This window comes from Mercenaria mercenaria, chromosome 7 (assembly GCF_021730395.1).
Source record: "Mercenaria mercenaria strain notata chromosome 7, MADL_Memer_1, whole genome shotgun sequence".
Classification (NCBI taxonomy): Eukaryota; Metazoa; Mollusca; class Bivalvia; order Venerida; family Veneridae; genus Mercenaria; species Mercenaria mercenaria.
In genome coordinates, this window is record NC_069367.1 from 40542899 (window position 1) to 40570526 (window position 27628).

The 27628-nt window shown below is 34.2% G+C and overlaps 2 protein-coding genes across 2 annotated transcripts; one reads left to right on the top strand and one right to left on the bottom strand.

Annotated features, from left to right (window-relative positions):
• Positions 1-5709: 5709 nt before the first annotated feature.
• LOC128558803 (fucolectin-7-like) lies at positions 5710-11035 on the bottom strand. The gene is made up of 3 exons (XM_053549014.1): positions 10621-11035; positions 8356-8616; positions 5710-6380 (listed from the first exon to the last, which is right to left on the bottom strand). The coding sequence occupies exons 1-3, from the start codon at positions 10931-10933 to the stop codon at positions 6181-6183; spliced, it is 774 nt and encodes a 257-aa protein (XP_053404989.1). The 5' UTR covers positions 10934-11035; the 3' UTR covers positions 5710-6180.
• A 2651-nt stretch (positions 11036-13686) lies between these two features.
• Positions 13687-27354, top strand: LOC123554357 (fucolectin-like). The gene is made up of 3 exons (XM_045344436.2): positions 13687-14994; positions 20512-20769; positions 25495-27354. The coding sequence occupies exons 1-3, from the start codon at positions 14688-14690 to the stop codon at positions 25692-25694; spliced, it is 765 nt and encodes a 254-aa protein (XP_045200371.2). The 5' UTR covers positions 13687-14687; the 3' UTR covers positions 25695-27354.
• Positions 27355-27628: the final 274 nt, after the last annotated feature.

Here is a 27628-nt window from a genome sequence, read left to right on the forward strand (position 1 = left end):
AATACCTTAAATGTATATATTTTGTAACCATGGTGATACTTACCCTAACCTTTAGTCTGTATATTATGCATATTATACACTAAATGCGTGCGGACATGCAAAAACATGCATATTTTTGTCGTGCGCGACAATAGATCAGGTCTGCATGACGTCACATCCGGAGCAGTCGATTATGCAAATTACCTTGGAGGTGAAAGCAGGACCTCGCAATTCGTAGCGAATTAACTAGCGGTGTGGGTTGTAATGTTTTTATTTTCAAATAAAACAAATCAAGAGTCATCTTTTTTATTATATGCTTACCCAATGGTACAATCTATATATTTTTCAAAAAAAAAAGTAGGTATTTTTTGTGATAATTGATTTTGTGGCATTTTAAAACGGTCTGGAAAAAGTGACAGATTATGTATTGTCAGCTCTTTGGCGCTACGGATCAGTTATGATTAGCTTATTCAACATTTTCTCTGTTTGCATTATATTACATATTAAATTAAACTAAATATCTGAGAACATAACATTTTTTTTTATTCAACTTCTTTGCTTAAAATCGTAGCAGTTGTTTATTTCATCTTTCAGAGAATCTTTCAAGTGTCTTGAAAAAGAGTTTTTGTTTGTTTGTTTTCTCAAGAAAGAACAGATAAAATAAATAAGTAAATCAATTTTCTGATTTTTTATGTCTTTTTAAAATAAGCTGATTTTCTAAATGTTTTAATGCTCTGAAATAAAATATTTTATATTGTTGCCATTTCCTGAAATATACTTTGTGCGATATATTTCATTTAGTTTATGTAAAATGCTATAATTAAGTATGAAAGTCATTTAAATAAAGTTAAAAACTTATTATATATGTAATCTTATTGCAGGCATTTTTTTATTTTATATTTATTTATTTATTCTTTTTTTTTTTGAAGAAATGTCCTTCCAGCCAAAAATTAGTTTGGTGAATTGATTTTAAAATTTCAAATGAACTATATGTGTATTTTTTCTATGTAGGAGCTCTATTAATCCCTTAGTCAGTTAACATTCAAATAACAATAATGTACATCTTCCAAATATCATAAGACCCTGAAGGCATACATCAAACGGATAAAACAGGAAATTACCATAAGGCCCCGAAGGGGTACATGAGAGGGATGAAACAAACAGGAAATCAATCTATTAATTAGTGATAGTCATTAAGAACTGGTCAAAACTGATTATCATTAATATACCACATACTGATTGGTACTGATTGTATTATATGTGGAAGCAGTCAATTGTGACAGTCTAACAATTAACAAAAAAATATGGATTTTGAAAACTACGAGGTATGGCTAAAATTATTTTAGACAAAGCGTGCAAATTATCATTCACAGTTTTAAATAATTGACAATTTAATACAAAACAGAGATCAGCATTTTTCAGTATTTTCGTATTTAAGGAAGTCATCAGTTTATTGATACGTCCTGGCTTTTCGTAGAAAAGAAACTAGCATGCAGTTATTACATTGTATTATAATTATCATTTTATCTCCACGTGTAACACAGTAGCTCTAGCTGTCATATTACATTTAAAACAATTGTTTATATATAAAAAACCTTTGTGTTATAAATGCAGTTAAAGATCTTCTATTTTGATCCTGATACGCTTCGAGGGAGAAAAAATCCCTTATCCAGTATTTACGCATTATGTACTATTATGCTTTAAATTATGACACCTTTTATTAAATCTCATACCAATCAGAATTTAGGTAAGAGGTGTTGATTTAATTAAATTTGGCGTTACTGAATCACTTTTGACACCACAGTATAAGCTATCTGGCTTTCAGAACTGTTTTAATGGTAGGCTACAAAATAGAACGAGAAAAGTGAAACGAATGGAGAAACCTAATTAGATGAGCTAGATTTTCTGTTTTATTTATTTGTAAAGACCTCCGATTTTTTAAATTATAATTTTCATTCAGTCCGTCACAAATATGAGACCTTGTAGCTTACACGGATTAATGATGAATATCATGTCTGAAACCTAAAAAAGAAAGATTTCTTTCTCGGGAGTGATTTCTCGAACATCATGCTACATTATAAATTCACTGACTTCTTAATATTGCCCAAAATTTTACTTTAAATAAAGAAAAATAACCAGCACAAAGGAAACATTAAACGCTTTTCAATTACAATTTAGCGTTTGCTGTCACCTCCGCTTGTTGCTACGCAACGCGATACGCTGAAGTGCCCGGATATCCGACCTGATCAATTGATAATCATTTTTGGGCATGCGCAGAAGACCGCTCCAACTCTGCAATGAGTTACATCGAATTTTTTTTTAGCATGTTACCGGAAACAAAGATTTTTTTTAGGACTAACCAGGCCCTATACTTCAGCTACTTTGCCAAAGGAATAGCATTTTCTCAAAGTTCAGACCCAAAATGCACAAGAGGCCACCATTTTATACTTATTTTCAACATTTTCCAGGGGGAGACCCCCTTAACCCCTAAAACGATGGAATATGTGTCAGCATATAGAAATCGCTTTTCTCTTATAGCAACAAGGTGGTTGGACTTTTATATCAACACCTTGCCAGAGACCTTTGGAGTGCACTTAAAACTACCATGAAAAAGATACATACGTTACTGTCAGTTTTTGTGTTAAACAAACGTTTCGGTGTAAGAAATTCACCAAGAGGCGATATAATCATGCGCATTTCTTCTTCTTCTTCTTCTTCTTCTTCTAAATACTACACTCCTCATAATAATGAAGATTATGTGTAGGCGCTGGTGAATTTAAAATAACTAAAAATATAGTGTTTGTACATACGGAAATTATAGTACAAAAGCTAAAAGTTTTTTGGTTTTTTTTCTTTTACAAATTTAGAATAAAATATTTGTACAGTAGAATGAATAGTCGCTGTTTAATATCCTTTGGCTGAGACAACAACAGGCGCAGTGACGATGCTCTTAAAAGTGTCAACTGTGGCTGCTTCATAAGCTGTATCAAATAGGCAACATGTTCCACTGGCTAACAGTCCTTGGATAGAATGAAAATTTATAGGAGTCTTTGGATGTTCCAATGTGCCTGAATGTGTATGCTACCATACCTTGGTTTTAAGCCTGCAGGGACCAATAAATTACTTTCAGGGTAAATAGCTACAATATGATGGATTATTTTATAAAATATGATGAGTCTTGCTCTAGTTCTTCTGATTTCTAGGGTTGGCCAATTCAAATTATTTAGCATGTCTGAGACCGAGCTAGTGTTATGATAACGGCTGGTGACAAATCTTGCGGCTCTTCTCTGGACGCTCTCAATCTGATTTATATGATTTTTAGTGTGTGGGTCCCAGACTGTCGAAGAGTATTCTAATTTGGGTCTAACTATGGCTTTATAGGCATGTTCTTTTACTTTTGAGGAACTAATTTTTAAATTTCTACGAAGAAAACCAAGCGACTGATTTGCCTTATTTGTAATGGAATTGATGTGTTTGTCCCATTTTAAATTATTCTGGATTGTGACACCCAAGTATTTTGAAGATTCAACTTTTTCTAAAGCATGATTATGTAATTTATAGCAAAACTTGATGGGTTTCTTTTTCTGTGTGATGATAAGAATATTGCATTTATCTGGGTGGAAGTGCATCAGCCAATCCTGTTCCCATTTACCAGCAGCTTCAAAGTCGGACTGAAGCAGCAAGGTATCAAGTTCTTCTATAATCATTCATTGTTGCAAAATTATTCATAATGCTATGTATTGCGCTTTGGGGAGGTTGCGTTTTTGGAATTCGGATTTACCTATTAGTTATTTATGTAGGGATAATACACGTGTATTAGCGTCTGCAGAAGCCCGCGGGATTGTTTGTGACCGAGACCGAAGTTCACTAACATATCCCAAGGGCTTCTGCTGACGTTAATATACAAAACAAACGTGTATTGTCGCTTTTCTTGCATAAAAAAACAACATGACACGATGACTAAATTTATTGTTTTCATATGTGATGACCTAACGATTCCGGTACATTTTTTATTTACCATTCTGTTGTTCTTGGAAACGGTAAACGTGTTTTAAATATCCATAACCTGGGCCCACATATCAACAACACTACCAAAAGCATGATTTGAAGGTTTTTGCGCATTTTATTTTTATTTCTTATTAAAAACATGACATTACCCATAATTTTGCATAGTACTTAAACATTTGATAAACAGGAACAAAATTTTAAGAATAATAACTTTTCGGTTCATGGAGTTTAAAAAGTCTATTTTTATCCCATACGTAAGGCAGACAAATACGATACATACTTTACGTAATGCACATAGATTAACAGGTAAATTAAGTTTCAACTACTTTGTTGGTTTGATGTGTTTGCAATTTACTTAGTATAGATATGTTATTGTTTTAACATTTATGACGTGTGTGCTTTAACGTAGTTAAATAGTTAAATCCCGTGAAAAATCGTACGGTCGTGTTGATACAATTTTGATCTTTACCGTTAGAAAAGTTATTTTAAGCTATGATTTAATGTTCTTTTTGAAATTGTGTAGTCTAGTTTTGAAAGAATTTTTCTAACGACGCCATTTTGCATATAGTGTGTGTGTGTGTGTGTGTGTGTGTGTGTGTGTTAAAGACGCCGGATTGCGCATGAAGTCTCGCGGTAAGGGCCGTCCTTGTATTGATAATATAACACCAATGTTTTTCATCGGAAGACGAATTAAAAGTAAGCATGGGCGGGTCTTTTGGCTGTTTTATCTAATTATTGTTTATTCGATTTTCTTATATTTATGGAAAGAAAACTCATATTTACATAGTAAACTATTGTAAAAAATGTGAGTATAAGGACTGCATGATATTTTTTTGCATCTATAACCGTATAAATGCACAAAAAATAATGTGCAGTTCTTAAAAATAAATTATGTATATATTGGCAATAAAATATGTTAAAAATATATTGAAAGTGCTGCTTACATTGTATGTTGACGTTGAAAACGTCATGCAATAAGTCTACAGGAATATATACGGCGGACCCCTATTACATTTTGTCAGTGGCATTAAAGTTGTCTTATAGTGGTTGGCATCCAAATTCTATACGTGATAGCACATGTGATTTGACAGTACTGAAGCGTTCAATGAAACCTCGAGGTAGATCTACCATGATGTTATTTACATATGGATAATCTATATTTTTCAGAAAATCATAAAGCTCACTGCTTTGTTGTCGCTTGATCTCTCTACAGTTAGTCGCTCGTTTGATGATGCGATGATTAATACAGAGTAAGACTCCGTGACGATTTTCTATGAATTCCTACAAAAAAGGACAGCGCGTGGAATAGCTTAGTCGTACCCTTAAAAGTAAGGTTCTTGGTTCTCTGCCCTTACAGTTTTTCGAAAAAGTCATGCCTACATGTCAGTATGTGTTATGCTTAATGTTATTCTATGTTGTGTAGAGCATTAGAATTGAATTGATCTATTGAACGCCATGCACTATCAAACTGTTGATAAGTTTGTTTTATTTCATTGGCTCCTACCGTCAGTTTGGTGAGTGTCTGAAACCTGAATCGAACTAGCAACGATCCTACCCCCACAAAAAAAAAGACAATTGAACTTTTTAACTGTTCGGCATAGCTAAACGGAGCAATATAATTTTTAATCAAAACAACGAGCAATAATATCTATAACCGTTTACTGTACAAAAAAGCGCTACATGCTTTAAGTGTAAGCGCTTAAGTCGTAAACCTGACATACGAAATAAGTGATTTTTTTTTCATCGTTTTAATTAGAGTTCAAAATGTATGAATACAAAATGCAACATAATGTCTTAAACAGAACAGTAAATAAATTTTTATGAAACAATATTCATTAGTATACAATTCTTACTTAATATAACAAAACTTACTGCCATACATACTAAAAAGAAAATGATAATATTCAAATTGGTTTCAAGAGTCTGATGGCTTATCGAATTTGCTGACAAGATGTCTGCGTATTTTCAGTCAAAACAATTACTTCTCTACATAAAAGCATTCTGCTATAAACAGGTTTTCAAAACAAAACTGCATCACTAATCTTATAAAACATATAAACTTAACATTATTTTTTCAGTTAATGATAAGAGTCTACAATGAATTTTAAATAAGAAAAAAAAAATTCACATTAAGATTTCGTAATGTCTAATTAGTATTTACTACGGCTCGTGAAATTTATTATCCACCCCGATTCAGCAATAAACTGCAACTTCACACATCTGTAAAGGCTCAGTAGCCGGTTTGCTTATCCGTACATATTGCCCATACATGGAACTCAGACAAGTGATGTTTACGACTTCCCCCCTGCTCCCAGGTCCTGCATATTCAGCACATAGTTGCATGTCATTGGCCGTTTCTCCTACTGTAATGGTTAAATCCCGTAGCCGTTCCGCTGAAATCCATAAAATAATTACATATCGATTGAAAAAAATAAATAAAAGATCATCAAAATGCAATTTTAAGCCATTATTTAATGCCTCTAATTGACATTAAGGCAATGGACCCGCAATAAAGGTGATTATTTATTATGACCGAAGGCTGCTTCGTCACGTGACTGAAATCTACACTTAAAGCGAGGTTTCGAACGCACAGCGATAAGGGGCAAGTGATTCAAGTCAGCGACCTTAACCACTAGGCCAGGGAGACCCCGGCGGATTACTTAACTAGGGCTAGTCTTAAAGAGTTTGATTACGGTCCATGCCATTAACGCTTGAAACCCTGTCGAGATCGGTTCTCCACTGAAGAATATGAGTGTCTGTGAGAACAGCTTCAATTCTAATAATGAAAAGCAAATTTCATCTATACATTAAGTTTATGTGAAACTGGCAAAAATTGCCAGTTTTTACATCTGTAAGTTCCTTTAGATAAAGTCCAATCAAATATGGTCTTATTGATTCTTATACACTTATTAAACGGTACTGGCGGATCTGACGTGGTCTGGTTATCAGCACCATTTAACATTATTTGCACTAGGGCACAGGGCAAATAACCACTTACGGAATACCAAAACCGTATTTATAATGAGTTGATTATTGTCACACATCCCAGGCGGTTCAATGACTTTTTACTACGTCTACTTTCGGTTAATTTGCCTGCTTCCGTCTATTGAACGAAATTTTGTTACTAGTAAAAGAAAGGTGTATAATGAAATACTACCATAGCTAAGACAACGATTCCAGTGATTACATATTGAATTCCTCTGGTTTAAATTAATAGGGTTCCAACCAGTATCTCCTTGAATGATTGTATGAGTGTGTATATTTGCCCGCGCTAAGGTAAAATCTTATTGCTCTTCAACGAACTGCAGCAATACAGGAAAAAGAAACCCCGATATAGCCGTGCCAATTGAAACAACGGGAACTACACAATTTAATATAAATATCGTGAAGTTGACTATAACTTTTATATTTAGCAATGAGGAGTTACAGAGGTACTCCCAGCACCCTGTGAAACCATTCTTGCAAAGCTGTTTTGTTAGCATGGTACCAAGATACAAGTACATGTAATAACCATCATAATAAAATGTTGTAAGAACATATTGAAAGTCTAAACGCTGTATTGAATTTGGTCTTGAATGGAAAGTCTTTTTTAACATTGACAGACATTCCATTTTAATTACATCAGTCATTTAACAATGATAATAATTCTGTAATTCAGTTTCATACGCAGACATTAACACAGTATTATCTGTATATAATAGAATACAAACCTGTTCATTTTCAACATCAATTCCTTTGTGCAGAGTTTTCAAGCAAATAGCAAGATCAATTTGGAAAATATTTGAACATAAAATACAATATCAAGCACGCAAGATTTTACATTAAACCAGTTAAGTTTTAATGTGTCCATAAATTTGCACGCAAGAAGCCGGTATATTTTTATATATAAGATCTTACTACCGACAGCATTTTGGTGGACATGCAAATATCAACAAACTTTTGCAAAAGTAGGTTTCTGTCAATGGAATCGAAAATTATTTAAAACAAAGAATGTCGTCTGCTTATTTTTCTTGCGAGTACCAGTATAATAAGGACAACATAACTGTGTCAAAACTACTGCTACCGGGTGTGTGGTACATACTCAAATTCAATTAAATATTTTTGTCTAACACTTTTCTGAAATTGATGTCCATTTATCTTATTGTAATTCGATCTCTTATGCTCTAACAACAAATTATGTACGTTAGATAAGACCGACACATATCTTATCTAAAAGCACTTATTGTATTGACAAACATATTGCCACATTAAAACCTTTCAAGAATTTAGATTCAGAAAGTGTTGAATTGTATTAAATCTAATTGCAGTAGTAGGTTTTAGAAGCATGCATTCACAAGCTGATTGTATTCACAAACATAGTATACGTACGGCAACAATCGCCCCTGTTTAAAATGGACACCTTAGACACAGGGTAAATAGTTTCTAAGTTGACCATCCACCAATGCTCGTCGCTTTGTTGTCCTTCAGCCGTATGCGAGCAAAAGAAGTTATTCGAAGATTGAAGTCGCGATTCCCAAATACCGTCAACCGCTAGACCAGAGGATGTATATCCTTTATTCACATCAAAATGAGAGGAACTCATGTTCGATGGCTTTCCTTGCGCAATATTCACACTTGAATTACATGTACCTAAAATAATAAACAAACAAAACATTTAGATATTTGAATTATACGTTTGACCAAATATGTGCACGTGTGCGTGTGCGTGTGTGTGAAATGTTTTTACAATGATTGTTTTCATGTATTATTTTTTATGTGCAAGTCTTTCAAAATATTTTCCCCGTTTTTTTCTTAAGTAAACATGTTGCAGTATTAAATTCAAAAATATAAGCAGACAAACGTCCATTTCTATATATATTGATTCAGTCAAACTTATGAAAAAGTTAAATGCGGCTCGCCCTCAGAAACAAAATTCTGTATTGAAACCACAATTTAATTCAAATCCTGGTACAAGGAGACACAACAGCAGGGAGGATCAAAGAAACTGCCAGAAAGATATGTCACCGTCTGTCAAACAAAAGATAAGATTAATCCGTAAATTAACATTATCACTAAATGTGATTAATGCCCAACTAAGAGGCATGTAATTTTGGGATTAGCTACGTTCAGACACAATTTCATAAGAGAACAAACGCCTCTCCTGGGGACCGATCTTATAGCCCCGCGATCCGTAGACCTACGTTCTCCCTATTTAGCTAAGCCGGCAGGCGTGCAAACAATATATAGATACCTTCCTGATAGATACAAGTAAAATGTGAAAGATGTAGAGTATTTTTATAATTATTGTTCTGGTACTTATTTTTTTACATCTAACATTTTATCAAGTTATAAAAACTTCTCTTCAGCTGACTGAAATGTTAAAATTCTAAAAGTAAGGTAAGAAAAGGCAGATAGTTTTAAGAGTATTTCAGGTAGAGTTATGCCTCTCGTACACCCTTACTTCACGTTACTTACTTCACGTTACAGTGCATCATTGTATTTTTACATTAGGACACGGCAGATTTAATGTGTCATCACCCACCTATTAAACTCTGTATGATAATAATGAGAATAATTACAATAATAAATGAAATCATAATCCAGGCTTTCGGATGATGCCAATTAATTTAAACACTATTTCTTATTGATAACGATTCTTGAAATCAAGACAGAACAACAATACATAGACATGTTTTAAAACATGAATAACTATAAAATTCATATTATTTCTTGATGTTGCACTTCTAAATCTTTAATATTGTTAATTTAAAATGTATAAGAACGACAATTATGAATACCGTCAGTCTCGTAAAATATATGTGCTGAAAGCCGCGTTTCTAAAACTTCAAGTTATCATTGATAAATGAAACGTAACAGGAAATATTTATCATAATATCAATCAAACAATATATGAGCCGCGCCATGAGAAAACCAACATAGTGGCTTTGCGACCAGAATAGATCCAGACCAGCATGTGCATCCGCGCAGTCTGGTCAGGATCCACGCTGTTCGCTTTCAAAGCCTATTGCAATTAGAGAAACCGTTAGCGAACAGCATAGATCCTGACCAGACCGCGCGGATGCGCAGACTAGTCAGGATCCATGCTGGTCTCAAAGCCACTATGTTGGTTTTCTCATGGCGTGGCTCATATAGCGTACTGCCTGCTCATCAAATTCCTAGAGTAGAATTTTCATTTCTTTTTTTTTTCTTTTTTTTTTTTTTGGTTTGTTTTTTGTTTGTTTTCGGCCTTCAACCAGTTCTGTGAAAGCCAGTTACATCTACAGGTAAACCAAATTAGCTCTGTGCATAAAAACATAAAGAAACGCTTTGAAATGAATGCCTTATTTAATGTTGTTTCCTTACAAAAAGTGATTTGTTTCGTTTGTAAAAGTGTTTAGGGACGTGGCTTTCCCTGTTGAATATTCATCCATGCTTTTTCCTCCCCCTTCCCCAGCCTTTTGTCTACCCTTCACCTACAGATACCTCCCTTTTTGTACTTAAGATATCATTAAAATGTACTTGTTGGATTTTTGTTACCCGTCTACTATATTCTTGCGTTACAGTTTCTTTTTGTTAAGGGCCTACTTACAATGTTTTAATTTGCTTGATCAATTGCCCATTATTAGGAGAATTTCAAATAAACGAATTTCTTACCTGTAATTGGATAATATGCCAATATAGACCCAATGGCTTGTGTCTGAGTAAGTGTCTGAGAGACAAAACACATTTTACACAACAGAAATCTCCTTATATAAACCATGACATTAGAATTATTTGTACGATTTTGAAACATATTTATACATTCCCAATAGCTAATGGACGTTATAAATGTATCGCAACTTCCTGTCCCAGGCACGAGTGCATAGTTGATGTTTATTGTAGCATTGATATCAAGACTAGTCGAAAACTGAACACACCTACAATACGTAATACATAAGAAAATGTAGGTAAGTCTATCAACAGGCATGTTGACCGGATTGTGAATAATTCAGGTGTCACTGTCTCCATTTATATACCTATTTCATCGTTAAATTTTACAAAAGCAGAACAGAAGTGATTTCCTAGTAACTAACAGTTTAATGTTTGCTTAAAGATAAAGGGTTACAATATTTACAAATAATCGAAATTTAAACTAACAGGAAGCAATAGAGTACCGGAAGGAAATATACACTGCAAAAAGTCAAAATCAATGAAACTACATTTCGTAAGTAGTTTAATTATGAGTATCTGACTTATTAGCATATTGCGCTGGCATATTACCTGCCTTATTGCGAACGCTGGCATATAACCGCAATAAATGCGAACGCTGGCATATAACCGCAATTAAAGCGAACGCTTATGGCAAGCCAATTGTCAAATAATTACGTGAAACCTAGTTCACGGTCGAAAAACTAGGATTAACGATCGATAAACTAGGTTTTTCGAACGTAAAACTAGGTTTTTCGAATACTAACCTATATTTTCGAGCGAAAACATAGGATAACGCCGTGAACCATAGTTCACGCTCGTAAATGTAGGTTCACGATTGTAAACCCCAGTTCACGGTCGTAAACATAGGTTCACGTTCGTAAACTATGGTTTACGAGCGTGAGCCGGGGTTTACGAGCGTAAACATAGGATAACGATCGTAAACATAGGATAACGACCGAAACTCATAGTTCAATCGAGAAACCTAGTTTATCAAACGTAAACCATGGTTTACGGTCCATATATTAGGATTATAAAATCAACAATGAATTTCGGGCGTGAACATGGGTTTACGGCCATGAACCTATGTTTACGGACGTGAACCTATGTTTACGACCGTGAACCATAGTTTACGGACCTGAACCTATATTTTCGAGCGTGAACCTATGTTTACGAACGTGAACTTAGGTTTACGAGCGTGAACTTAGGTTTACCATACACCTATGTTCGGAGCCAGGGGCAATAAAAAAGTCAATAAAGAAACAAACTGCTGAAGTTACTTCCCTCTTAATGAATAAACATATATATGTAGAACAAACATAGGGACGGGAGCCAGTCTAGTTACCTATTAGAATGCAAAATATTTACTAAACGTTTACATTCAGATATTTTTCCACTGATATTTAAGGTCAAAGATTTGCAATATTGACGGAAAAGAGAAATTGACGCTACACTTTTTGTAAAAGCCTTGAAGGAAATGTTGTGAAATTGCAACCTGCAAAAATATTGTAAAATGAAAGGTCATTCTTTAATACTATTACTAAACAATATAAAGCTCTTTATTATGTTTTATAACCAAAAGTTTCGAAATATATTGAACAAAATTTCTAATGGGCCACTTCACCGTGAAGAACATATTCAAAATGAATTTACCAATATTTAACGCATCTCACTTGACTAACAACGTTGTTACAAATAGTGATAACTTTTAACTACACTGAAGGACGGTTTATACTGGTTTAATATGAGCGCATCAGATCTCACTTTCAACCCTTTGAACCCTCAACATGTTACAAAATCAAAGCGCAGTGTAAATAAAAGTTATCCCTGCAAAGATTAATCTGCAGCACACAGACTCATAACAAAGATCCGATATTTAACAAAATTCATAAAAAGTAAACCTGAACAGCCATATAAGGATGCACACTCTTTGCAGAAGACAGAGCGACAAGATAAACACATTCAAATACCAGATGAAGCAGACTAGAAGACAAGTGTTGAAACAAATCCGTGCCAGTGAAATTTATAGATTGCCAATGAATTATTTACTTGTTTCATCGTACAAAGCAAAAAAAAAAAAAAAAGAGAATAGTTTAACATCCAGTTGTAAAGGAACTGAATATCAAATATACAATATGTTATCCAAAATCTCTCTTTTTTTTCAGATAACTTCAGTTTTACGAATATTTCAGTCCAAGGCATATAGTATGCACGTGGATATAACAGGTCATCACAAATAACATCAATACTGTACAATATGCTGTGCAAAATAAACATGTCTGACTGATATGAATTAGACCTCCTCAAAGATGAAAGGGAGACAACACAAAAACACAGATGGAATTACACAGTATTTTCCCTTAAATTATATATTATTAATCAGTAAGAGATTTATATGTTACATCAGAACCAAAAACAATGATGTGTTGCAATTAACTTCTACATAGTCATAATCTTTAACTTTATACTATATTGAAGCGTGATAATACTTTTTATACATGTTTACAAATACAGTGGTTTTGTAGAATCATCAATACTTAGAAATATACGAATCTTGAGAATGAGCTGTTTAAACTTTGTCATAAAGATTTCACAAAACAGTGCTAAAACAAAAGCTTATCTACACTATTCACGAGGTTATCAAATTGATAAATATTAGAACGAGTAGTTAAATTGATAGGAACAAACTTCTTTTTAATGGATTTAAAGTATCTGCATTCCAAATGATAATGAAATTCATCACCTAGCAAATGCTTTGGGCAGAGATGGCAGACTCTTTGACTACGCTCTATATGTATGTGCCTATCTTTTTCAATTGGCAACAGATGATTCATAGTTCTAAGTTGACACAACATTTTACTGACATTAAGAGGCAATATGTCAAAATACTCCTCAAAACCAAATTCTTTTTTATAAGTACGATTGAATAGACATTTTGGTGAAGCGATAACACTATCAGGCCAAGTTTGCAAAAACTGATCCTTTAGCTTAATTTTCAAAAATGATTTAAAACAATTAATGTCAATATAATTAGCAAATAAATAATTATTCAGACATTCCAAGTTCATCAAAAGTTGTTTCGGGAGAATATTTTACATGAAATTTATCCATTAATTTGGTCTTTAACGCTGATTTGACCAACCAGTACCCGATTCCAAACGTTGTTTATAAAAAATATGCCTTGCGATTCAAATCGGAATAAGACTGGTTAACAAGCTAAAAGAGTAAAACTCATCATTTCTATTGATGCATGTTGCAAATATCTCCGATCAGATATAACAAAGTTAACGGGGCTAAAGTTAATCCAAACTTTAAGACGTCCCTTTCAGGACACCACTCTTTTGTAAAATGTTGATGTTAAAACAGTCAAAAATACGTTTATTACTGGCAATCAAAGTTCCTGAAATGTGTCAGACCATACATGGCAAAAAAACAAAACGAAAACAAAAACAAGAAAAAAAGAAAGAAACAAGTTAAAAATGAAGGAAATCCTTTTATTGGTCTGATAAAGGCTTGCTCCCAGACTACGGCTCGATATTGAAATAAAATTGTGTTTGCAAGCTTTACTTTCAGATTCTGAAAATAACCTACGACATTTCATTGACTACATAATATTGTTTGATAAACTCACGGAGAACAGCTACCGATTATTTGGTATCAGTTCAAGATCAATAGCACTGCGGGTGAATCAATTAGAATCTGTCAAAACATTTGTCGGAAATGATGTATTAGTTTTAATCTATTGTTAAAATATTCATTTAACGCGCCGATGCAAATAAATAACAAATAACGAGTGAGAGATGTTGTTGTGACTCCTTGCTCTTGTTTACTCAATGAATGTGGCGAGGACGGACTGCGAAGAGGTTACTCTCTGATTTCTTATTTATGCAATGGACAGGAAGCTCAACTAGATGATATGGATATTATGGAATTCGGGAATAAAACTTTCTAAACATTACATTCAATGAATTTTAATTTTCATTCCTTTCCAAAGGGAATTCGTGTTCAGAAAGCAGAAAATAGTTCGTGTTAAAATGTTTGATTTAAAACGCATTTGTAAATTGTTAATAGTTTATGTGTTTATTTCTGTATACGTTTTACAAAGCCAAGATATTCACATTTTCTTCAACAATGTCCTAGAAGGTGTAGTGTGTTATAAACATATTCCTTCTATCAGCTACCCTGAATGTCTCAAAATATTTGAAAGTGGTAAATATGGCGTGAACGTTATGGGGTATAAGAGAAATTTTTTACTGTGCAGTTTATGCTATACCTCAAACATACCGGCGAGGAAAAAAGTGCCTGGAAATGTACTCGCCTATTTTCCTTTAACAGAAACAGGTAAGATCTCTTTTTGTCTTGCTAATAATTACATTTTTTATCAAACACGATACTGAATAATCCATGATCCTCACCGAATGGACAGATGCAACATTTTGTCTGTTGTGACTTCGATCTCACAAGTAAAAACAATTTCCTGTCATGAACCACATGGCAGATCTTCCCAACATTTATATTTGTCTTTCTTATAAATAGTCCTAAATACATTTGTTTAAATGCTCCCGTATGGCCCCTTTTTTGGGTCCGCAAGAGCTACAAATAGAGAAATATTTAAATACGTTATTCTCATGGACCACCCGGTGGATCATCACCAATCTTGGTCTAAATAGCATACTTGTTAAGTCTTCTCTCAGATTTATACAAGGTCTACTTGGCAGCTTTTAGAGGTCACTGGCGCTGAAAATATTAAAACATTTAACAACTTCTCATGAATTATTTTTTGGATCTAAAACGGAAAAAAAACTTTCAAACAACTTCTTATCACAATCTGACTAAAGTACTTGATCTTCTAAACGAAGATCTGAGAACGACCCATTCATATTCGTCTTCTGTAGATTTTGGATTTCCAGTATTGCTATTTTTATTTTATCCAATCAGACGACTTGTTCGAATGTCAAGGAGTAAGAAAAATTCTAGTCATTCCATGGCTCGAACCCGAGACCCCTCGCTTACAAAGCAAGTGGCCTACCGAATGAGCTAGGCGGCTATCTGATACATAACGACATAAGAATTGTAAATATCAAAAGCCAAGGCTACAGGTAGATTTGCAAGATGTTGTAAGTTAGGCTCTGATTGGCTAGCGAAAGGGTCGTCAGAACGAGGCAATGAATAGGTCGTTCTCAGATCCTATGCGTAGCGTAATAGGAGATGTACTTTAGTCAGATTGCTTCTTATCATAAACTAATAGATGGATCTTCACCAAATTTGGTCTGTAATACCCTTGTATGATCCTCTCTCAATTGTATTCAAATTATTTTTTTTTGTCTCCTTTTAGGGACTAAAAGAACTTAAGAAGCTTACAGGGATAAAACTAAAAAAGCTATAAACTGCTTGTTCTTGTAATCTGCTTGATAGATCAAGACAAGACTTGGCTTGTACCGTCTTTACATAGTATTTTTTTTATTATTTGTTCAAATTGTCCTGCTTTGACCGATTTAGGGGTCACAGAAGCTAGAAATAGAAACAACTTCAAATGATTCCTTCTCATTTACCGCTTTTTGGACTGCCAAACTTGGTATGCAGCGTACTTGAATGGACCTTTCTCCTAATTATTAAAATTGTTCCGCTTGGTAGCTTTTAGAAGATGATACAGTGAAAAGATTTTCAATATACTTAAATGAACAAACTTATTGATGTTCATCGGACTTGGTCAGAATCAAGGTCTAAAGGTCACACACCTCCTTTGGTGAGCGATGTAGACACATTTCGGCCTTTTGTTTATAAGCATGCATGAATATATGTATGTATCGAAAAACTGCTTTAGGTATGTTGGCGATCACATGCGGGGATGTTCTTCAAACAATTGGAACTATGGAAAGCCAAAGCTGCAAACAACATTAAAAATGTTCGGCGTCTTAATTGTAATAAGTATCCCTTCCATCGAATAAATAAGATTTTGATGTTAAGTTAATATGACACAAAACTCGACGTTGGATAGTAAATATTATTCTGTTTGATGAGTCTGCAATCAAAAATTTAAATTATTTTATTTTAATTATGAACTATTCGAAGCTTCATATTTGCCTCAAGCCCTTTTCATTTCAACAAGATTTGCACCCTGTACAAAATTTGCACCACCTTGAAAGTAAATTTTTCGTCATTTGAATTAAATTAGATCTCATTCAAACTTTGCTTAGTGTGTTATTGTGCCTAGTAATGTCTGGTGCAAATCACATTGGTGCATCTACGCAAATTTTGCGAGGGTACCGTTTGTTTTCGTCATTTGAATTACAAATAAAAGTAGACCTCATGCAAATTAGATGACACGTTGTTTTTTGTTGTTTTGTTGTCTCTAAATGAATTGAAAAAGAAGAAAAGCATCCAACGAGACCAGAAGAGTTTGTTTGTAAACGGAAGAAATATGCTTCATGAGACCTAAATTCAGTAGAGGACACAACTGGACAGTATTTTTTTCATTTTCTGTATTACGGGAAAATACATTGGTTTACAGACAACAATCTTTGGAATAAGTCAGAGGTTACAAATTTAATATACAAATTTGATCTAATAAGAAAATAGAGCAGGTAAAGGTTTACATTAATTTAGGAATATATGAATCACTGAAAAACTACGAAGAATGACCTGGTATGTTTCATCGCTATCTTGCAGATACATGAATGGTGAGCAATCTGGCGTATCAAATGAAGGAGTTTGATGTCTGTATATTTTAATTGGAAAACGTTCAAATTCAAGTGGAACAACAGGGCACGCGCTTTTTTTAAACACATGCATTTAATATTTCGGTTTTACAATTTCCGAACTATTTGAAATTTCCATTTCTAATGCTGCTTTAAAATCAATTGCATTTTTTTGTAACTGAATTAGAAGAGTGTGCTGTTTTCAGACAGCTTGTACGAATTTGTTCTTTTCTCACAATCAGCTGACACAATGTTGTTATTTCATGAATTTAGGAACTTTTACAGGATTTTTTGTTCATGTTTTATAATAAAAATTACGCAAAATACTAATGTTACATCAACTGTGGTATGTGAGTAAAATCAATGAAAAGTTTTTCGACGAACCACTTTTTTTTCTACAAAAAAGATGCAAAAGAAATGTAAAATGATAGAGCTCTACATATCCTTGGTGAATAACAGAGTATAAGACAGCCATGATGGCCCTATATCGTTAACCTAAGTAACATTGCTTACTTGACCAGTTTTGGTAGATGGCAATTTCTGTGAATATTTTTTTGAAATAGTGGTAATGTTTTCCGAAAAGAAAACTTTAAACGTTTCTACTAAATAAAGACGGGCAGGGGGCGAGGAGGGGCGGGGGAGGCGGGGGGGGGGGGGTGTATAAGACATTGAAAGAATGATGACAAAGGATACTAGGATACAATATCAAACAGCTTCCACTTGTGGCGGCCGTAAAATGTATCCCCGTACTTTCAGTCAGAGCTGTTATATTTCGATCTCTTCAGATCGTTCAGCATGACATTTATGTTGTATTAGTGTATTGTTTAATTTTTCAGCTTGAACATTTCGGCTTGGGTGGTTCAATTACTACGGCTTTAAAAGCTTTGGGTATTGTTTAACCAACCCTTGGATATGGTGCCTGCTTTTTAGTTTTGTCTTTTGGCAGTTTCTGTGATATGCAGGCTCCATAACCACAGATCCTCTCTTTAAATTAAATCTATTAAGTTCTGCCCATTGTTTTCTCGTTTAGGACAAAGCCGTTATATACCCCGATTTTCATGAAAATTGCACTCTGTGCCTCATTAAAAGTTCAATGTGCACCGCTACGGATGTCTCTAAATTATGTCCTAGTATATTAATTCCATATGGAAGTAGATATGGCAAATTACTCTTAATTGAATTTTCGGCCACCTGGCCTTTATTAAAACATGAAAAGTCATCGATAAAGCTGATATTACATAGCTTTATCGATGACTTTTCATGATTAGATAAAGGCCGAGTGGCCGAAAATTAAAAAAAGAATGGCTGTTAAAAGAATTATTACATCCTAATACTTATAACATTTTGTAAATGTTGAGTTCTGCTCAACTCGGGGCTAAAGGGCGTGGACGGTAGCTTGCATCCCATCTACCGTCCATGAACAGGCTCAATTAAACCGAGCCTATAACATTTTCGTTTATTTCGTGTTGGATGACCTGTGGTTTTCCACTTTTTTTTATTTTAATTCAACAGATATTCGGAAATTATTCATGAGGTGAAATCTCATAACGAAAATAATGGTCATTTTGGCCAGAAGGTGAATGGCTTTTCACAACAGGTTTTTCTGGTAATGTTAAGCAGGTATAACTAGTAAGAATGTCAAAGTGAATGTCAAAGTGAATGTATTTTATAGACCACGTCATTCCAAGACAACCTTTAAAATCAATTGCTTCATTTGTATTGACCGTCCAAATCAAATAAAATAGACCTTGTAATTTGCCATAACGCTTTTTTATAGGTTAAAAAATAATATTGATTTAACTTTCACATACTTCTGTAATTTTGTGAGGCGATATTTTCTGTATGTTGATTTCAATTCAGATATGACTTGTTAATTAATTACTTTTTTTCAGACTTTTTTACGCTTTCTAGAAACCTGATTTTATGCAAAATCAATAAAAATTAGCAAGGAAACAACTAAACTTTTTAACTATCAGTAGTGTATCTTTATAAAGTTGTTATTTATCAATAATCTTAAAACGTGTATCATGAAACACGAGATCATAATCATATGAATTAAAAACCAGATGATAGTAAATTATACCAAAAGGGATTTTACAGATAGGATTGACTGTTTATCATTGTACGAGGGGTGATCTGGAATTATATAAAGACAAAAGAACATGATTTAAAAATAATTTATCTTTACAATATGTACCTTTTAAATGTGTAAAATTTGTCTGTACGCAAAATATGAACTATGTCTTTGTCTATAAGAGTAAAATTAGACAAGGGTCGAAAACGCGGGTGGGGGTGGCAACTTTATTGTGACGTTGTAATTTCGTTTCTCGAATTCAAAGTATATACCTTTCATTATGATATATTAAATCAATAAGAGACTTAAGTGATGAATGTTTGTTTCTGTGAATATGTGGACAACAATTAACTTATTCAATATCTTTAAGAATCGATTTTTCAAAATGTCACCATCTAAACATCAATATTTTATCAAGATTACTCAGTTCACGAGCCGTTCCTTACGTGTTTTTGTTTTTTGTTTTTCACAAAATATATTAGAAATACTCACTTCGTATCAGTTTGATCATAGTTCCAATAGCAACGTACGACAATGATTGTATTTGTTCCTTAATAAATTATGTTTTTGTGGATATATTTCACAGCTTTTAACCATACAATAACTACGTACAGTATGATGTCTTAATTTCTAAATTTGTAATTAGTGATGGCCATATATATTTTATATAAATTCTATATACGTGAACATATAATGTATCAACTTGTCAAAGTATGCTACAGCGGTTTTTAAATATATCTGTATTTGAATTTTATAGGAAATATTTATATTTTGACCTGCCCCGAATCAGCGTTCATCGTCATTTTGGCGACCTGAAAATGCTAGTCAGATTGCAATGGTAAAAGTGCAAGCAAATAGCTGTTAAGTAATATGCAAAAGTATATTATGTACAATTTTCAATGCGTTATACCAGTAATAATTGCTACATAAAATTATAACAAGAAAAGTGTTATAAATTTAAGATAATCCCTCGTGTTTGCTATTGAATCATGAATGCATTACAAAAGGCTTAAGGAACACTAAGCAAAACGAAGTGTGAGTTATTAAGACACTGCATTTCAGTAGCATTTTGCTTTAATATTTCAGATACAGTACGTGAAAATTTAGCACAAGGAAAACCAACTTCGCAATCCTCCACATTATCACGTTACGATAAAGGCAACGCCTCGTCTGATCTTGCTGTTGATGGTAATTGGGAACCAAACATGTCACTATACCCTGATTCTTATATGTGTACAAGTACAAAGTATGAATCGTGGCTTGATGAATATTGGTGGAGGGTAGACTTGGAACACATATACCCAGTTTCAGAAGTCGTCATCTTGAGTAGATCGGACTGTTGCTGTAAGTGTAATTCTTTTGAGTAATACAGTAAAGAAAGCAATGCAGCTGTGGTAGAGGAAAAACATCTAAAACTTACACAAAGTATGCAAGAGAAGAGAAATGGTTCAAGAGCTACTATGGCAGGTAAAATACAGACTAATAACTCTTTTTAGTGAGCTGGAAGACAGAGATTACCCTTTTAGTTAGCAACAAAAATAACCCCCTTCTTAGCGACCAAACACGTAAGCAAGAGAAAAAACGGAATAACCCTTCTTAGCAAACAAACGAAAAAAAATAATCAAGAGAAAAAACAATAACTCTTCTTTGCGAGCAAGAAAACAAAATATGCAGGAGAAAACACTTTACCTCTTCTTAGCGCGCGCGAGAGAGAGAGAGCGAGAGAGAGAGAGAGAGGGAGAGAGACAGAAAATTCTTCTGATCGAGCAATAGACAAATCCAACTATCTACCGAGCAATACAAAATGCAAATTTTCTTAGCGCGTCACATAAAAGTATACCTATCATGAGCGAGCTAGGGAAAAGTTATAGCATTCTTAGCGAGAAAGAGAAAAATATAACTACATATGTATTTATCAAGCATGAAAAAAACCTCTCTAGTGACCAAGAGAAAAATATAACTAAAAAATATAACTCGGTTACTATAGCCCGTCAAGTGACATTGCCTTAAAAAGTAATTCTATCAAACACTTGAAGCAATGATTTTTATTTGGCGCGATACAATGCTTGTTTCGCCTTGCTAAGTTTATGTGGAACTGCTCATGTGGTGTTACCTTCTTAATTATCCATCAGTTATATATCGGTTGTGCTTACGCTAAACGTGTAGCCCTTCGACCACACAAAATGAATATTCCTTACTAAAATAGTTAGTACAGATATCGGTCAAAGCCGCGGAATTAAATCCCAACGAAGCAGTCAAATCTTCAATCGTTTTATGTTCAAAGGTCAAAGTCAACGCGTTGATATCCCCACGAAAAAAAAAACCTTTTTTATTCAAACAACGAAATTTGAGCCCACGAAATTCCATGATTTCAAAACACAATGGCCGAAATTGTGAAACATAATTAATCATGATTGTTTAATTGATCTGTTATTAAATAGACTTACATGACACATAAGTAAGATTTAGTAGGTTTTTTTTTCGATTTTCAACCATACATGTACCAACACACTTTAAGTCATGTGGTAACTTTTGAACTGGTCATTATTTCAAACACGGGCTTGCACCTATACGAGTGCCATTCTAAAAATAATGACAATCTTGCTGGAATATGGTACAATACACAGTCTGTAGACAGACTTCAAATTTAGTTTGACCCTTCAAACTATTCGCCCTTGACTCCACACACTTCCGCAGTGGAGAACAGCTTCTCCATGGTTTGATCGTAAGTAACTGAAATATACCGCTCCCAAGTTTCATTCGATAAATATTGCAGTTAGCATCTTTTTCAACCTTGGAAAGAGGAAAGTGTCATAAGGACTAAGGCCTGGTGAATAACCGGGATGATTGGTTTGTACTACATTTTCATCTCTCAGAATATTTTAACGATGGTACTTTGGTGAGCCGCAGTGTTGTCATGGATCAACTGTTGCCCGCGAAGACCAGTCCTTGGACACGGGTGGCAGTAACGTACCTAGGATACAGTATGGGTCCATGAGCCATATGCACTTAAATTTACTACAATTATAATGTTTTCTTAGGAAAAAAATGACTAAAAGCCATTTTTGAAAAACAAAAAATGCTCCTGTGACATGAATGAGCCATGAGAAAGGTGATCAAGAACAGTTTTACATGTGCATTGCTTCCAGGTCCGTAGTTTTGTTCAAAACAAAATTTCCTTATCAATGATAGGCCGCCTTTTCGGCAAAAGATTAATCTTTCAGAAAAACCTTACTTCAAAACCCAGTTCCAAACCGTTTACGCATCACGAGCGAGTAACGGCGTATGAAACGATAGTGATTTCTCCACCCGAATAAATCCCACACATTTTTCGCACCGAAGTCTCCCCCTAAAACAAATCAAGTACACCATGTCAGTTAAAAATAGCACTGCAAGCAGTCAGAATAGGCTAAATGTAAACTAACAAGACTAAAATAAGGTTCAATTCTACTTAATTACTTACCAGTTGTTATTTATTTGAATTTGGTAAATAATCCTCGTGAGCCATCGCTGCTTGTTTATATTCGGGTACTCTTTGGATTTTATCGCTACGTTTGAAATACGTAAACTGTCTCCGCCAATGAAAACGTTCTTTACAACCACCGTCTTGTCAACGGTAATCATGGCAGGCGAAGGTAATTTCCGGAAGCGAAAATATTAAATAGCGAATTTGTAAGTAACAAAGTAGGATTGAACCTAGTTTTCGGTCTTGTTAGTTTGTGTTTAGTCTGTTATGACCGGTTATAACGTTATTTTAAACTCGAACTGTGTGCTTGATGTGTTTTAGTGGGGAGACTTCGATGCGAAAAATGTGTGGGAATTATTCGGGTGGAGAAATCACTATCGTTTCGTATGCCGTTGCTCGCTCGTGGTGCGTAAACGGTTTGGAACTGGGTTTTGAAGTAAGGTTTTTCTGAAAGATTAATCTTTTGCCGAAAAGGCGGCCAACCATTGATAACGAAATATTGTTTTGACAAAAAAATACGGACCTGGAAGCAATGCACATGTAAAACTGTTCTTGATCACCTTTCTCATGGCTCATTGTCACAGGAGCAATTTTTTTTTCAAAATGGCTTTTTGTCATTTTTTACTAAGAAAACATTATAATTGTAGTAAATTTAAGTGCATATGGCTCATGGACCCATACTGTATCCTAGGTACGTTACTGCCACCTGTGTCCTTGGACGCATATGTTAGTGCTTTTACGTTTAACAGCTTTCAGTAATTTGTCTCTATAAAACTTTGCAGTGATTGACTTTCCTAACGATGTAGTACTTTGTACAACAGTGCCCCTTTAGTTTAAAAAGATGGAATAGAAAACCATTTGGACACGTTTCGTTAATTTTGCAATTACTGGTTACGGTCACCATTTAGCAGCCACCATCTGTTGTGACTCATAAAAGTATATCCGGGTCTAATCATCTGTTAGGAGCTGTGACATTATGCAAACGTCTAAAGTTGAGATTTTTTCAGCCTTTCTTTAGCACATTTGACTTTATTGACCTTTTGCTCCTCGGTCAACTCGTGAGGCACCCATCAGCACAAACCTTTCTTGCATACCAGACGGGGATTTCCGGTTTTTTTACTAGTGCTGGAAAAATCCATCTTACACCCTGGGGTGTAAGATGACTCTCGTTCTGTAAATGACGTATTACGAACTACATATATGTAGAAGATTTATGTAGCAATTTATATTCTATTTAAAAAACGGAATAAAGATTCAATACCTTGACAGTTCCTATTGGTTCCTGATAGTATATTTCCCGATTCAAATCACGTTATTTTATCAAAAATTCATAACGTTACGCTGCAACTGATAAAACAAAACCGGAACTAAACGTTGTTATTTGTTTTGAAACATCATGACGTCTTTCCTGTTTACGGGCTTTTTTTCCTGCGCTTTGTTTAAATACACTGCTATAAGAAATAGTTCTAAAAAGAAAGCCGTTCGATTGATTTTATTTTTATTATTATTTCTTGAAATCGGTATGCAAGAAAAAGATTCTGTCACTGGTTATAGGTGCAGATGGAAATATCCGGCTCTCGGGTAACTGTTTAGGCGGTAACTCGGCAGGGAGCTTCGTTACTGCCTAAACAGTTACCCTCGAGGCCAGATATTTCCATCTGCACCTACAACCAGTGAAAGAATCTTATATTCTTAAACCCAAGTGCTTGAAGAGAATCTTATAAGTTCTCCCGTTGACATGCCAAGAAAAAACGTTATCACAGACACCGTGTACCTGGCGCCTTCATCAATCAGACATCTTACAGCAACAATTTTCTTTGACGTCAGTGCTGTTTTGGGCCTACCAGGACTAGTCTTTTAGGACTGCCTAACTATTTTTACATTTACGTTCCCACCTGTAAACAGTTATCTCTGATACTGCATGTTTCCCATATGATGTATGCAGTTCACTGAGTATCTGCATTGCAGGCATTTCTAAAGAACAGCGTACTTTAATATACACTCTAACTTCGGATTTAACTACATGTATTTTGCTTAGTGTATATGACCACACCTTATACAATACTTAATATCTCCGAAACGTTAGATAGTTTTCAATAAAACTTTGCAGGATTATAAAGGAGTCATACATGTATCAATCATGTAAAACACGAGTTTCTTGCTGTCAAACTTCTATGGAAGCGCGCGATTGACAATTTTAGAATTGCGCTCGTATTCACAAAATGTTTAAGTATCTGTTTTACCAGTTATTCTTCAAATATTCGAAATAGTCCTTCTGTTGTGGTATAATCTTCTGATTTGCGAGAACTCTTAAAAAATAATTCTTTACTAGATGCAGTAGCCAAGAGGGCTAAGATGTTGTCATTTGGCATGAACGCCCCTTGTTAGAATCCTACCTACTACCACTGCGGTGTGTCATTGTCACTTACTCACGATATCCGCAGTTGGTAAATCAGCAAATCGCAAAGGTAAAGTTTCATGCACTCTTAATCGTTGTTACACATAGAGCTGCTTAACAGCTCTGCAGAGATCTACAGAGCTTATGTAGTGCTCCACAAAGAGAATATAGATATTTTATACCTTTCCTTATGGTTTTATTCCAGGGGACCGGCTACACAATATCAGTGTCACGGTTGGAGAAACAGAGCAGGACATGCGAATGTGCGGAAAATTTGAAGGACCTGGTAGCGCGGGAGAAATCGTTAACATCACATGTGTAACACCATTAACTGGACAATACGTGCGAATAAGTAAACCCATTTCGTTTGCTCTAACACTCTGTGAAGTGGCAGTTTATCGCTAAGACAGGCTAATCAAGACAATCCGAAGCGTTGGAATGAGGGATAATAGGAAATATAAAATGATATATCCATGAAGGTTAAATTAGAAAATGGGAGTTGATAGAGATTTTATTTTTGTAAATGGAAACAATATTTCAGTTCACTGTTCATCCAGTAAAATATTCCGGCAACGATTTTGAAAGCTTGATACCACTATTCAAACTGTTCCTGCGCTTTTATCACGAGATTTCTCCATGTTTGAACTTAGAAACTTAAAAGGAACATGTCAAAACTCCGGATGAAGTACAGAAAATGATGTAGTAGTGACTTTTCTTGAAAAGTTATGTAGTAGCTTTGTCAATCAGTCAATATGTCTAAGATATGTATATGTTGTACAAAGTTGTAAAAAAGATCAGTTTCTAAGTGTTCCAGTGGATTAATTGCAAAAAGAAATTTCATTAACTCTAGTATTATAAGTAGTTTATTGTGCCTTCTAAAATGATGTTATAACTGATTGGGCAGCTTATATCAATAATCTTTTGAAATAGCTTAAAGAAAGCAGATCTTAGAACTTTTCTCGTGTTAGATATGTGTTCTTGTTTTTTACAGTACGGTATCACAATTAACGAAGTGAAAATGCATGAAATGAACATTCGTAAGCCTTGCGGGTGTCTCTAAATTGTTTTTTTTTGTACTTGTAGCATGCTTGTGTTAATGTTGAGTTCTGCTCAACCCGGGGCTAGAGGGCTTGGACGGTAGCATGCATTCCCACTGACGTCCATGTACAGGCTCAGTCAAACTGAGCCTGCAACATTTTCATTTTTTGCCGTGTTGAGCAACCTGTGGTGTTTCCACTTTCTTATTTTGTATGTGTCTGGTCAATGTTTGCTGTTGGTACTATTAGGTGGCACATTTACTCACATTATATCATATCATAGATAAAAAATATATTACAAGTCAGTACAAGGTTATATGATACCATTGCATTAATCAATACAGATGAAACAAAAATAGTCTAGCTAGTATCTGTCTGCCATAGAATCATGAGGGATGTCGGTAACACGAATAAATGGGTTCGGACGTGCTTGGTAGCGGATTTGTGAGCAGTGCCACGGTTTTCAGGACGATTTATGTATTATTTGCCGTCATTGAAAAAAAACAGTATATTAGAATTTCACAAACTGATACGTTTGTTTCCTTTTTCAACTTATTTTAATAATTTAGTGTTATTTGGCCTCAAATAAGTGACTACTTATCAGATTATATAAATATCAAAATATATCTAATGCCATTTTTTACTTACATGTCACGGATTTCGTGACGACCAATACTTCTATGTCACGGATTTCTGTTTACAGTTTGACAGAGTTATGATTAAGAAATAATTTGGATATTTTCTTTATTTAGATTCGTCTATGATACATATAGACATTGCGAATACATTTCGGTAACCAACAGGTAGTTAACGTTTTCAGTTAATGTTGGTGAAAATTCATACCCAAGTGACAAATTCTCTCACTGATATTACCAAATACTGTTGAAATTTGCATATCTATACCTTTTTGTAGTGGCAGATATACTTTTATATGTTTACTGATGTTTATTTGGAAAGAAGTTGCGATTATTAGTAATTCACAAATGTACGGGGAGTAGATTTTATTATGCAATAAAGTTGAAGCGTTACATTTCTGTAGACTACTCAAACATGAAAAAATTATTATCATTTTAAAAGTAACTTGCTTGTTTCATTTTTGTTTGTAAGCTTGTTTGAAAATGTTTTCTTATTATGTAACCTACTTTTCGTTTTTGTCTCATTTTATTCAGTTTGTAAGCTTCAGTTTAATTACCTTAGCATTAGAAGCTTGTTATACATGGTATGTAAAATATGTGACACTTTATGTAAAAGTTTGAAACAGACGTATAAGAAATAATTTAAGTTTTGAAAGACGCCATTTGA